Below are 14912 nucleotides of genomic sequence, written 5' to 3' on the forward strand. Positions count from 1 at the left end.
CTCTACTCTGCCCTGGTGAGACCCCACCTGGAGTACTGTGTCCAGTTCTGGGCTCCCCAGTTCAAGAAAGATGAGGAACTCCTAGAAAGAGTCCAGAGGAGAGCAACTAGGATGATAAAGGGACTGGAGCATCTCCCCTATGAGGAAAGGCTGAGAGAGTTGGGCTTGTTCAGCCTGAAGAAGAGAAGACTGAGAGGGGACCTCACCAACACATACAAATATCTTAAGGGTGCATGTCACGAGGATGGAGCCAGACTCTTTGCAGTGGTGTCCAGCAACAGGACAAGGGGCAATGGGTACAAACTGAAACACAAGAGGTTTCAGTTGAATATGAGGAAAAACTTCTTTACTTTGAGGGTGACAGAGCACTGGAACAGGCTGCCTAGGGGGTTTGTGGAGTCTCCTTCTCTGGAGATATTCAAAGCCCGCCTGGATGAAGTCCTGTGTAACATGCTCTAGGAGAACCTGCTTTAGCAGGAGGGTTGGACTAGATGATCTCCTGAGGTCCCTTCTAACCCTTGAGATTCTGTGATTCTCTCCTCTGTCCAGTTAAAGAGGGGAGTCATAGAGTGGCTTTGGTGGGCCCCTGGCATCCAGCCAGTGTCAAGCCACCACAGAATTTCAATTAATACGCTGTTTGTCCACCTCATCCAAATAATTCATTTTATTGAATGCTTCCGTTAATTTCTGCAGGTTCACTTAAGTTATTTCTCCCACAGTTCACTCTCTTAAATAAAAGAAAAAAGGAAAGGAAATAAAAAGTATCTGTCACACCACCTATGTTAAAATACAAATGGATGTGCATAGGGTATACACTGTTGCAGTAAGGGGTCTGTCTAAATCTCTTGCACTGAGAATTTTGCACTTGCAGTTATGGAATTTTGGTTTTTTTGCAATGGAATCTGGTGCAACTAGGCGTTTTAAAGACTACTGACCTGAGCAGCATTATTATTTCTGAGAAAAAGTATCACTCCTTGAATATGCTTTTGCTACAGTGTTTTTACACAGGGAAACCCGAATGTGCCTGTCCAAATAATGCAAAGTTCATTTATCTTGTCATGTTTTTACCCACAAGAGTGTTATTCATCATATGTATAAACTTACCCTGGCTGATACAAATAGTTTAGCAATAGTCAAACACACTAACGAGTAGCTAAAAGTAGTTACGATACTTACATTGGTGAGGTGAATGACTCCTTTCGATGTAACAGAGCAGCCCATAAAGCCAACATACTGCAGCTCAGGACAATGTTCAGCAAAAGCTTTCACTGACTGATCCGTCACCTACAGAAAAGATATACAGTTAATAGTTGAATAGGTGATATGAGCACATTCTTAATACAGTCCAACCAGTTTCTCTGTAACAGTGGCAAGCTGCTCATTAATACTTTTATTATTATTATTATCATCACTACTACTATTATTTATTTCAAGAGTTTGAGAGAAAATATTGGGTGTAGACACACATATATGTATGTGCATGAAAAGGAAGGAAAACAATCTTTGGCAGAGGGCAATCATATTCTTGGAGGAGGAGACGAAACAGAAGAAAAGAGAGAATGGTGGTCACAAATTCAAGTGTTATTGTTATCCTGTTTAGCAGTGAATAAGCCAAGAGACCATTCTATCCACTGTTCTTATAAACTACATACAAGCATGAAAATACTAACAAATCTATGTTATTGCCGTCCTGCAGACTCATGCTATAGCCATCACTGACTCTGCATAGAATTTGAATTGTGTGGTATCTTAAGTTTATATTCCTTTTCTAAGCATTTTTTACTAAAACAATGCAATTGATTATTTTAACTTGAAGATAATACTACATCTCTTTCCCACATCAGACTTGTATCTCATGGTAATATGCCATTTTGTTAGGTATCAGATGAATGGAGATACTACCTAGTTTATTAAAAGCATTAAGTTTATGCAATGGATTGCGTGAACTTAATGCTTTGTATGTAAATGAAATATTCAAAAGGACAACATTTTGTGAACTTTGTAAAGAATATCATATTGACACAGGTATACTTAAGACACTTGCATATCTTTAAACAGGTTTGGGTTTTTTTCCTGAGAAGTATATATTCCCAGTGCAAATGACAGTAATGAAAAACTCTGCACTGATTTTGGGACAAAGCCTGCATTTTCCGGCCAAACTGCTCAAGAATGTCTCGCTACGTCTGGAATCATAAGTCCTCAATGCCAAGGATGTTCTGTGTTTGAAAGAATGTTTTCTTGTTATCACTGAACTCAGAAGCAAAACGAGTTTTGAAATAGCTAGTCCACAACTGAGCCTCAGGTAAGCACATACATAGGAACATTATTCCTGCTGTGCTGTGGATCACCTTTACCCACAGTTCCAGCTTGCCTAACATGTCACTTAACTGTGCACTGGCAGCATATGGTGACCTTGGTGAAGGCTCTGGCAAAACAAATTCTGAAAAGACAGCCCAGAGATAAGGGAGGCCAACAAGATTATAGGTACAACACCATGTATAACCTGTATGGGTTTAGGATTACTGAATACAGTCATAGGTCTAATGCAGCTTTCTCAAAGTAACGGTTTCTCAGTGAACAAAGATTTTTTATTGTGGCATATCTGCAAAATAAAAGTAAAAGGCAAGCCATTGGGGATTGTGTATTTAGAAACCCATGAAAATGAAAACAGGCCAAAAGGAAGGAAAAAAGTGTCAGCTAAACAGACTCAAATCACAAATTGGGTAGTGAACGTGTTGTATCTGCGTAGACCCATGTCTCAGGTCTTGCCTACCTGAGCAAAAAAAAACCCCAGAGTAGTAAGAAATGTCTTCTTTGATTTTGATCTGACACTATCTTATATTTTTATTTTTTTACATTCCTCTCATCTCAGGACAGCCACACAAATTATGTTGGTATGGGGGACGTGTGGGAAGTTTATCTTCTCTGTAGACGATAAACTAAACTCTCAGTTTCAGCTAATGATCTAAGAGAAGGACCCTATTATGAACTTGCCCTCTTCTCTCGACAGAGGATTGCAGTACAATTCCCTGTTGCAGACAGGTTTGCCCTAACTAACAAGGAAATGTACTAATAAAAATCTATAGCATAAATGCCTAACTTCACAAATTCATTACAGAGCTTAAAACTTTAAAATGCAAATGATTTCTTACATATAGCTGATGTGTGTGCATGAAGACTTAAAAAAAAAAAAAAGATGTTTTGAATAAAAATAAAATTACTATGTGTTAAAAATATCTTCTGTTCATACTATGGAATTTTCTGCATTCTGAACACAAGTTGTAAAAAAATAGTTTCGGTAAAAGTTAGTAAGAGTAGATTATGAGTATATATTAAATAGTTTACAGATTAGCAGTGAGCTTCAGTTGGATATGCAGCACCTATCTAGTCAGAAAAAGATTCTTCATTACCTCTGTATGCCATGCAAACCTCTTGATTTTCCAGGTTTAGAAAAATTACTTACAATCTGTCAAAAGTAGTGTGACATTATCTGAATATGCTTTACAATTACTATGGTAGAAACACCACTTTAGACAGGCATTTTGCTACTGCAAACAGCAATTTCTGTTCTTAAATCTTGACTTATAAATACAATAGCAGTGCATTGAACCTGTTCCTGTCTTCACGCTTAGTTCAGTAATAGATCCCACCCTTTGCTGTCAGCCAACAAAACTCCACCATCTGCAGAAGCTTCCCAATTTTTACTGGGAAAAATTTAAAAAATTTTCTCGTCAGCACTGTAATCTCACAGTCAGCATTCTTTTCTATACCGGTGTCTAGGAATGTATTACTTCTTTTTCAGACTCTATGTCATTTATAGCAATTGATATTTTAATAATGTGATTCCCGCCCAGACAGCCTGTAATGAAGGCCACTTGATATTCTGTTTGGTTAGCTACTCTTATACACATGATCACACTCTCCTGTGATTGTATTAGTTTGGAAGGAAGCTATACATATGTACTTCTACATACACATACATACTTGTAATTTCACAATAATGGCTTCTCATAAAATGAATATAAGACACTATATATAGAAATACAAGATCAAAACACCTGTAAACCAAGTATCTGATGAAAGAGTAAAAAATAAAATTTATATTAGGTCTTCTTGTTCCTTTGTGCAGGGGTGGAGGAGAGTAAGAATGTAATAGTTTGGAATTTATCTATAAACATATGCATAGCATTGCAGCTAAGTACAATTACCTAGTCTTCAGTTAGAATAACTGATAACTGAGTCCTGTCTGACCTTATTTATATACAGCTCTAAAAAACATAATAAAACAAGGTTTTTCATTTTTCATTAGACCTATTTGTATAAGGGACAAAAATATTAGGTAAGTTTCAGACAGATTTGAAATAGAAGCAACAAAGCTAAATTTAAAGCTCAACTAAGTTTCTAAGACTGAAAACAACTACTATTCTGCTTAATTAGACTTTATTTTATTTTATCATGCGCAGTGTCTAGCGCAGATGGCTGATATTCATACTTGAACTTTTATATTTGAAGTCAAATATGCAGGCCAGCTCAGTATTTCTACTGTAAGTAGGTGCCAGAAATAGTAACCTCTTTTATTGTACAGATGTGTTCTGTGCTCCCAAGAGATGTCCTGTTCTGCAGAATGAATGAAAGGTAAGTGACTTATGAAAAAAATGCATGGAAAATTAGCAATGGCATGTATGCAATGATTATGCAATCTTAACACTGCAATATGGAACTATATGTTAGATTTTCCTCACAGGCCTTTTTACCACTCAGGAGATAGAACAGGTGCATGTATTTTAAATATCACTTCTGCAAACTAACAAGTATTTTAGCGTATAAACAACTGACATTCAGATGCACTATACAAATATCAATTAGTGTAATCTAAAAACAGGTTACCGTACAAAATATACTGCAGTCCTACAGAAATGACCCTTGTCAACAAAGATACAGAAATTCACACCCAGTTCTTTTATAGATCACAGTACTGTTCTTCCAAGAATCTTTAATAATTGGATTGTCTAGTCGACCTTCATTGACTTTCATTCATCCTGTCTTGCTTGATGTTAGTCTTGCTTTGAAAAAGTAATATAGGATGATGAGGACAGATTTATAAGTTATGCACTAAAGCATTGTGAATGGGAAATACACTGGTCTGGAACTAATGGCACAGATTTTGCTCCTATTAAAAAGATCTATGATAAGTGAGATGTGGTTTAATCATTTTCTTTTTATATATTGCAGCCTATTATATATGAGTTCCATTTCTGCATTGTTTTACAGAAATTCAATATTTTGACTATTCTGAATTAGAGTCTGTAAGTATTAGTTTATTTTACATTCTATTCAATAATTGAAGGATTAAAAAGGAACAGCTCTGAAGCAAAGATGATAATTCAAAAAGAAAGTTTGAGGTACAACAATACAAGCCACTTAAATTCCAACCTAAAAGCCTCACAATTAATAAAAACTTACAGAAGTTCAAACAGAAATAACTGAAAAAGAGACAGGACTTTAAATAGTAACTGGCACAGAATGAACACCACGTTCTCATATTTAAATAGGTGCACTGCAATGCAAGAAGCTCTTAATATGTCTTTTTTTTCCATTTAAAAAACATAAATGGAAGTCTGCATAACATGTAAAATATTCCTCAGAAGACAGCTAGCAGGATAAACTCTGCCTGAGTAAAATATGCTCTCACGTGAGCAGAGAGTCAGTCTGCCATGAATGTAACATGTAAGTACACTGCAGAAGTCAGCACTAATGGTAGAAGAAAGCCCTTTTCTCCCAGTTCATTACTCCATAAATCTTTACCTGTCTTGGTCAGACACTGGCTTAATCATACTTATTTTGGGGCAGCACAGGAAGAAGGGAAGGGTCAGTGAGGACCTAGTGTAATTCAGTTTTATGCTTGAAAAGAGACAGGTTTACAAAAAGCTCATCTGTTAATTCTGTTAATACTTACCGATTTAATCCTTAAGTTCCACCAAACATGCTAGGGCACTCACTAGTATCAGTTCCTAACCTTATTTTAATAATAAAATGTATTAGAAATAGTTATACTATTTGATTGACCATTAATATAAAACCAACTAATTTTAAATTAAATGGCAGTATGGCACACACTTATCTTACAAACTCACACAAATCCTGATATTGGGCTCTTTTGCTCTCTCTCCCTCAGAAAACAAAAGGCAGAAAAGGTGAAAAATTACGTTTAGCAGATTTATTTCAAACTTAAACTGGAAAAAACTTTCCCTAGTCAATAGTAGTGATACATTGTTTGCTTTTCATAAACATCAACTTAAATGATAGTTGTCATAAAAGCTGTGACAAAGTAATTATTATTGGCAAAGATGCATTTAATTCATGACCCCCTATTGCAATTACAGAACATTGACAAAAATAAGGCACGGGTAATCTGTCATCACACTCAAGTTTTCAGGACACCCAAATTTCATTAGTTAACAGCAGGAAGGCAAGGCTTATCTTAACTAACTACCCTTGGACAAACAATGTATTTCTTCACATTCAGTAACATACATGGATAAATGTAACCATTTGCTTAATGACAAAAGAAATGCAACGACTGTCAGCTTTAACTTGCGATAGTAAGGGAAGATCTATGCCAATTTGTACGAGCACCCAGAATAGAGAAATATTCCTATTTCTTCATCTTTGCAGGAAACAATCTATCTGAAAAGGAAATGATCCCCATTTTTTAATATGTATTTGTAAAGTTTAGGCTCAATCTTTGTCCTGGTTTCGGCTGGGACAGAGTTAATCTTCTTCCTAGTAGCTAGCATAGTCCTGTGTTTTGGATTTAGTACTACAAGAATGTTGATAACACACTGATGTTTTAGTTGTTGCTGGGTAGTGCTTAGACTGGGCAAGGACTTCTCAACTCTCAGCTCTGCCAGGGGCACGAGAAGCTGGGAGGGGGCACAGCAGGGACAGCTGACCCAAACTGACCAAAGGGCTGTTCCAGACCATATGACGTCCTGCTCAGTATATAAGCTGGGGGAAGAATAAGGAAGGGGGGGACATTTTGAGTGGTGATGTTTGTTTTCCCAAGTAACCGTTACGCGTGATGGAGCCCTGCTTCCCTGGGGATGGCTGAGCACCTGCCTGCCCATGGGAAGCAGTGAATGAATTCCTTGGTTTCCTTTGCTTGCGCACACTGCTTTCTTTTTCCCTATTAAACTGTCTTTATCTCAACCCATGAGTTTTCTCAGTTTTATTCTTCTGATTCTCTCCCCCATCCCACTACGGGGGGAGTAGTGGCTGCGTGCGGCTGAGTGCCAGTTAAACCACGACAATCTTCAATCTTTTCACAATCTGGGTTTATAAGCTTTGATTGGTTTCTTTTCATTATAAAAAAGATCTTTATGCAAAACAAATGTGCAGTCTTTCATAAAATAGAACACTACTGCTCACTAACAGCAGAAAACTTGTTTCATTATTAACTGAAAGGGATGACTGTTAATCCATCAATTTAAGTGACTTTTTTACAAACAAGGAAAAGAAACAAAAATTGCTTCTACAGTATTTTAAGACCAACTTAATTTTTAAACATTAATTCATTTCAGAAAGCTGTTTCTTGAAATGGGTCTCACCATTTAAGCTAAAATGCAAACACAAAATACAGGAGCAGAGCCTGTATTGCAAGGTGAACCTTACAACATAAGCTATTCCACCAGAACTGACAATTCACAGCAGACAAAACTGAGACAGTAACTAAAGTGTGGACTCAGAGGATGCCTTAGCTGCCTGAAGCAGCATCCCAAAATACAGAACCTGGTCTGGCAGTACTTATGTGCTCGCTGCCTTGTATCTGAAGCACTAACTCTGTGGCTGTCTCATTTTGAGACGGTGACACCTGCCTGGAGTTTTTGCCCTGTGCACCCCTGGCTACCTCAGACTTCATTGGAACATACACCCTAGATGAGGTTCTGTGCAACACTACGCTACCCTACCCTCACATTTAAGAGGTGGAAAAGAGTGAAGAGGATTAAATTGCTATGCCATCCTCCATCCTCATACATTAGCTCAGGAGTTAGTGTTACTATCTGCCCACAATACGAGAGGAAAAGATACACAAGAGTGTAAGGACTAACGTAAAGAGTTGAAAGCAGTATTTTATTTTATTTTATATTTACCAGCTGGCTTCATTAACTACATTGTGGTAATATCAACTACTTTAAAATACCACAAATATAAAAAAAAAGCAAATAGTTTTGCAATATACTCATCTGCACACCCAGCTTAAGGGAATCATAATTTTATCAGGTGTCCTTTCAGAATGCATTTGGATTTAATGTTTCTTCCTTGTTTTTAAGAGGACTGAACAACTGGCTTATTAAAGACCAGTGTTGCTGTTTTTTCTTGGTAACAGTGCAAGCCTATACGAATTCTTCCTAAGTCATCTAACATAATTTCTAGATATAGAACTCCAAGTAGTGCAGCCAAGGGCAGTAAAAAGTATTCCTTCCATTTCTGTGGCACAGTGTATCACTGATCAGTCTTATTCTCTTCTTGTTACTGATGACACAGCCATCTAAACAGATGAGTTCCTCATCCTATTCGATCTATTTTATCCCCTGAATTAACACTCAACAAAAGAACATTTGGAACATGTAAGTTTGAAATAATACATAACTATAGACAACTGCTATCCTCAAACTGTTTTAAATGTCTGGGTTAGAAAACAAACCTCAGTTCTCAATACAAATTATCTCTGATTCCCATTAACTCACAATTTAATAAAGTACAGTTTCAATGTACTTACATTGAACAAGGCTATCAGCACACCCTAATTTGTTTGTTGCAAAATGCAAGTAAAATTGTAAAAACAATTCTTCAGTTTATAAAATATTGTCCTCCTACCAAAAGGCAAAATTTAGGATGAAAATGTGTTTACTCTGGATTGGCAAAACACTGTTTCCAAAATAAAACTCTACATCTTTCAGCAACCAGCATGTATATGTAATCTGATAACCATTAAAATTTCAGAAAAATTTAAAAAATTATATACTGATTTACAGACAGATAGTGCCACTGGAATATAAATTGTGCAATGAGGAGCACACATCAGGAATACTGTACATTTACAAAAGTTTATAGGAAAACTAAGTGTTGCTCAGCATATTTTTTTAAACAGAAGAATGCATAATAATTTCTAAAAATTAAAAACAATATCCTCATGATCCTTTTTAGTCATAATACTGAATCAAAAAGACTGATGTCCGCACGTTATGAAATACTTATCAAGCATTTTAATTTAGTGCCATTCTGAATACAAAGGAAGAAAAATACTTCCATGTAACATAGGTCCATGGTTTATTGGTCTAGCCACTTAATCCTTCATCCTTGTGTAAGGAGTGTATGGATCAAATATTCATCCTTTCTGTGACAGAAGATGATTTTGCATTATCTCCCCTTTTAATGCTCCCACAGCTATACAAGCGCATTTACTATTCTGTATTATGAGCAGAAAAGCAACAAAACCACAGTTTATTCACCAGCTTTATTGTTCACCCTAATAGAACAGATCTCATTCCCATTTAAAATATTTTTGTAAAGAAATTAACTTTTATTTTCACTTGACCTATGCAATTTGATCTTACACATTCCCACTAAAATTACGTGCTCTGGCACATTTATCTGTTTACCACAATTTCAAGGCTTCTAAAGGGGCTGGAAGATTATTTTACAGTACACATTCACATAACAACTGCTTTGTGCTCACACTCTTTCCCCTCTGAAACGGACCCAGAAGAGCATTGTTAATTTTCAAAAATACAGGAGGCCTTGTTCACACACCACCCTTCAACTGCTTAGGTTATTATGCCTGCAAACTATTAAATACTGTTAGTCTACTTCCTTTTGCTTTATTCCAGGAGCATTGTTGTTTTCACACATCAAAAACACTAACTGTTTCATTTTGTTCATTACTCTGGTTACCTCCTGAAGGCCTCCTAACTGCCCAAATAAACCCTTTCAGTTTTCTTGGTCAAGCATCTGACAAATCCATGTTCCTTGCATTGAAAGCACCATCATGATCGTAGCATAAGCTTGCTATGTTGTCAGATCATTCTCATGGGCAAAACTAATCTATTATTCCCCCAATATTTTTATTTCAGGTAAGAAACTTAAACACCAACTTAGGCAACACTCTCGCTGCTACCAACTCAGAAATAGTTGCTTATGACAGATTTTCATGTATTAAAGCTGTTGTATATTAACGAAGCAGTAGAACAGCATGAACTGTACTGTAACTCTTCCTCTACCAAAACTTACTATATGCTTCATTGTGGTATGCTATAGGGATAAGTATTTGCCATCTTCACTATGTCTAAAGAAGTTTCCGCAGGGAAACAAAGTGATAAAGGAACCGAAGCAAGCCAAGACACTGATAAAGAGAACGGTATGTCTAACCAAAACCCCAAATCCCTCCATCTTGCCAACACATAAGCATATTCCTAGCATGCAATGCAATCAATAATACAGTCTTGTAACACCTACATAATATTAATACACATGACAGTGGTAACAGAGGCATTTTAACATCTAAGGCTAATAAGCACACAAAGACAGCAAATATCTGGTATTTACTCATGCCTACAAAATCAAGAGCAATCTTAAAGAGGAAAAATAGGACATATCCATTGGTATCACATCTTTATCTTAAGAGTTCGTAAATATGACCGAAAAGGTAATTTTTAAATAATATGAACATCTCTTAAAAAAATTAAGACACTTAGAACATTTAGTACAACTAGAAAATTACACAATTCCTGTTCAAATCTTCTCTTTGAGTTTCAGAGATAATTTTAATGAGCAGGGAAACTCTTGTAGCCGTTGTAAAAGTAATGTAATGTATACACACAGTACATCCTATACCATAAAAACCACTAAAGAAATTATAGCATTTGCCTCTGTTTTTCATGCAACTAACCTTGTTTTCTTAAGATAAATCTACTAATACTAGCCATACATAAAACTACACAACTGAAATACAGTATGACATCATCAGCTGTAATATGTAGGCAAGCTGCCACCAGCAAGTATCTAAAGATTGCCACTGCAGAAACTGAAAACGGACACAAATACCAAACCCTTTCTTGCAACCCACCTTCAAGACATTTCCGTCCTATGGCATTCCTTACACACTATTTACAGATTCATACCTCATCCTTCACAAGCATAGGAAGACAGGATTTCCCAAAATTTTCTAGTATATGTCACAGGTGCAGAAGTTTTGTCTGTCTAATCCACCAAAATAAACTTCCTCCAGGGAACTGTTCAATTCTGATTATGTGGATTCTATTTGAAGCATATAGTCACTATATGTTACAAACCATGGGATAAATACATGCTTTAAAGGGGGAAAGGAAAAAGCCTTATGTTGCAAATTATGCTCTTCAACATGAAGCATAGGTTTCTTAACTGGCAAAAGATCTCCCATGTCACATAGGAAACAGAAGAAAAAATAAAATGAGATAATTTCCTACATATCGCAATAAATACAAGTTAACATGAAGACAGCCAAAGAACTACAATTACAACAGCATAGGTCAAAGAAAGTAACCTCTTCCATACTTTAATAACTTTACTCCACAAGGAGAAAAGGGAGATGATATTTTATTGAAAAATATTAAATTACTCTGTATGTAACATCTAAAATCTCACAAAAAAAATACAAATCATTTAATGGACATCACCATCATCACCATTCATTAGGATACCACAAGAGCTTCTTAAAATAGTTACGTCTTGCTCAAACAAATTTACCCATTAGCCTTCTTGGGTAACACACTTATTATACGATATGTGCCATTAGGTTTAAAACAAACAAGAAAACAACACACAGAACGTCACTCAAATTTCAGATACAAACAAGGTTACTGGCTGAATTTACTTTAATGCACCTCTTAGGGAGGGAGGACAGAGAACTTGAAAATTTTAACCAGCCTTGCAGATTTCCTTCTGATATTGTAAAGTGTTAAAATGAAATTACATTCTCCTTATGAGAAGTCCTTCTTAAAAAAAAATAAAAATATTAATTATATGTGCAGGAAAAAAGTTTCCTGTAATATAGGTTAATGGCCATGGTATTGTATCTTTATTTTTGGCTAACAGAAGTGGTATTAGGTATTCAGTAGCAATGCTTATTCACCCTGCTCAATCTGGGTACTAGAAGTCTTCAAGTTTCCTTGATGAAAAATCTAGAATATTCCATACTATTCTAGCATAGAAAAAACAGGTAAAGCCAGAATCCAAATCCTAACTGAAGCAGACATTTGTTTCAAAGCACCTGTATTCAGAACAGATAGGAATCACAAGTTCAGATGAACTCAGGAAATGTAGCATGAGCTACATGAAGGTGAGACATATTGTAGAGAAATTGAAATGGGTTTGATTTGATTTATATATGAACTTCACACAACAGAACTGCTTTTAAAAGGAAACACTTGATAATTAGAAGCAATAGGAAGAGATCTTTATTTTGTAATTTCTTCCTTAGTGAACTGTTTGCATTACAAAAAAATGTACTTTAAAATAAACCACTGTTACAGCAGTCTGATCAAGCAGTACACCAACCAACATATTCTATCAATCTGAAACAGAATCAGCTTTGAACCACAAAGCAGTTAAAATCCTGAAATGCATCAGACATGATGAAAAGACTAATAGGAACAGGATATGATTTAATATAGTTCTCTAAGTTTTGCAGGTCTAAGAAATATGTTTGTTTTCATGCTTTCTGCTCTACTCAGTACTACAGTCAGCGGACATACAGTCTGTTCAGCAAAGATGCTAGCATAACAGGCTGGACATCATGATTGTCCTAACAGCAGCCTTAGAGTCTTGTCCCTATATTTATGAAGTGGTACAGGGTTCTTCAAGAAATTTGATGGTAAGAAGTAAACATGCTACACCCTGTGAGAGTTATTACATGAATGGTACTGGCCTACAATGAAAAGCTGCAGGAAAATTAGTCATTAAAATGGTAATCTTCAGCATTCACTACCATGATTGACTACTTCATTACAATCACAGTTTGATATCAGCAGTAGCTGGTAGAAGCAACCTCCAAACATAGCAACAATAAAAAAATTAAAACAGCAGAAATAGAGCTTTAGTATTTATGTACGCAAGGACTCTGACTCAATTTGGTTCAAAAAAGTTAGAATAAAAATTGGTATCGTATAGGATACATACACACATTCTTGCTTACACTTCAGTGGAAATCTGATTCATAGATTTTAGCAAACAGCTGCCTCTAGCCCAGAAAAGAAAACTCCTAAGTGGAAATTCTGCATATTCCATTCTTTATTCCTTACACATCTATCTTTGTTCAGCTACAAAGAGTACACTATTATACCTTGTGACAAAAATTGAAAATACTAAAATAGAAACTGTGCTGTATTTTTTTAAAAACCCAAACACAAAAAACAACCTAACCAAAAAACCTAAAACTTTTGCTTTGTCCAAATCACAATAGCAAGGAAAACCAATTACCCCCAAAAAGTACTATGGAAAAGGCGTTTATAGCTGGTAACAGATCATTCACCCAAATTCTTAATAAGACTTGTTTCTTTGAGGTTTTTTTTTTTTTAAACAGACCTTTGCATGAAGTAGTTTGTCAAAACACAGAAAAAGGGGTATGTTTTCTTTTGCTTTATTTGTTCTCAAAATATTTAAAGCATTCTTGATTTTTTCCTTTCTGAAAGCTGGGTGAACAAGGAAGTCATCGGAGTTATTTGGTAAGAAAATTGTACGTGAAGTAGTTCACGTGGTTGGTATTATTTACATCACTGATTTTGATCTATCAGAGTTAAGTCTGAAGAGGCCACCTGGATGCAGATAGCAAAAGAAGCTGAGAATATGTAACAATAAGCAGAAATAAAATATAGTCAGGGGGGCACTTGACATATTAATGATAGCCATTTGCCTTTTTGTCATCTGGATTAAACATTTTTGTATTTCCAAGGCCAAAGATAAAATAGGAAGACAAATCAACTCATAAGGGCTCTCACTGAGAAGGTGAAGGAGTAGGAATCTACAGCTCCAAGAGAAGCACACAGACACAGAAACTAGACATTAGGGATGTTTCTCTCTGTCATCATATAGGCCCAGAAAATTATGGCTGAGCCATTACAACAGGTATTAGAAGCAAATAGATGATGTGAATGTGAACACATTAGATTTTATTCTTTTATCCTTACACATTATCTGAAGGCATATGGAAGACCTCTTCAGGTTATTTCAATCTATCACTGCATACATGCATTCAAGAAGAGCATCTTGCTGATGAGAAACGCAAGTGGGACTATTATATGAGCTATGATTGGAAGTGGCTACAATCCTGATTAAGCCTAGTGCAGAACTAGACCTCCAAGCAGAAAGGCTGAAACAGGAGAACCTGTCATCACATGGGTCCACAACCCGATGGCTGACAGGCCTGTGTGAAGCCCTGCATGCTGTGTGATAATGGCAGAACCAGCACAAGAGGGTGCTGAAGATCAGCAATTCAGTTTTAAAAGGAGAAAAGAAAAGAAACACCTGCTTGCTCTTCCCACAGTTCAGCACATTTAGAAAATAGAGATCACAAGTCTCCAGGCCATCACAGAGAAGGAAAAAAAAAAAAAAAAAAGCAAAACAAAATAAAAAACAAGCAACAAGAAAAAAAAAAAAGAAAACAATTTCAAAAGTTCTTCAGCTATACTTAAATCACTAAGTCAGTATGTCTTCGTTTAACCCTGGTAGGCAGCTAAGCACCACACAGTCACTCACTCAATCCCTCACCCAATGGGATGGGAGAGAGAATCAGAATGGTAAAAGTGAGAAGACTTGTAGACTGAGTAAAGACAGTTTAATAGTTTAAGAAAAAAAAAAAAAAAAAAAGAAAAAGAAAA

The 14912-nt window shown here is 36.0% G+C and overlaps 1 protein-coding gene across 1 annotated transcript in view; it reads right to left on the minus strand.

Annotated features, from left to right (window-relative positions):
* The window catches only part of FBXL17 (F-box and leucine rich repeat protein 17), a gene marked incomplete at its 5' end in the record, with an annotated part of 290375 nt that overhangs the window by 217534 nt on the left and 57929 nt on the right, over nt 1-14912 (minus strand). The window contains one exon of the mRNA XM_009648672.2: nt 1177-1284. Within this exon, the coding sequence (XP_009646967.1) occupies nt 1177-1284 (108 nt within the window). The remainder of the gene's footprint in view (nt 1-1176; nt 1285-14912) is intronic.

This window comes from Egretta garzetta, unplaced genomic scaffold (genome assembly GCF_000687185.1).
Source record: "Egretta garzetta isolate BGI_Z169 unplaced genomic scaffold, ASM68718v1 scaffold271, whole genome shotgun sequence".
NCBI lineage: Eukaryota > Metazoa > Chordata > Aves > Pelecaniformes > Ardeidae > Egretta > Egretta garzetta.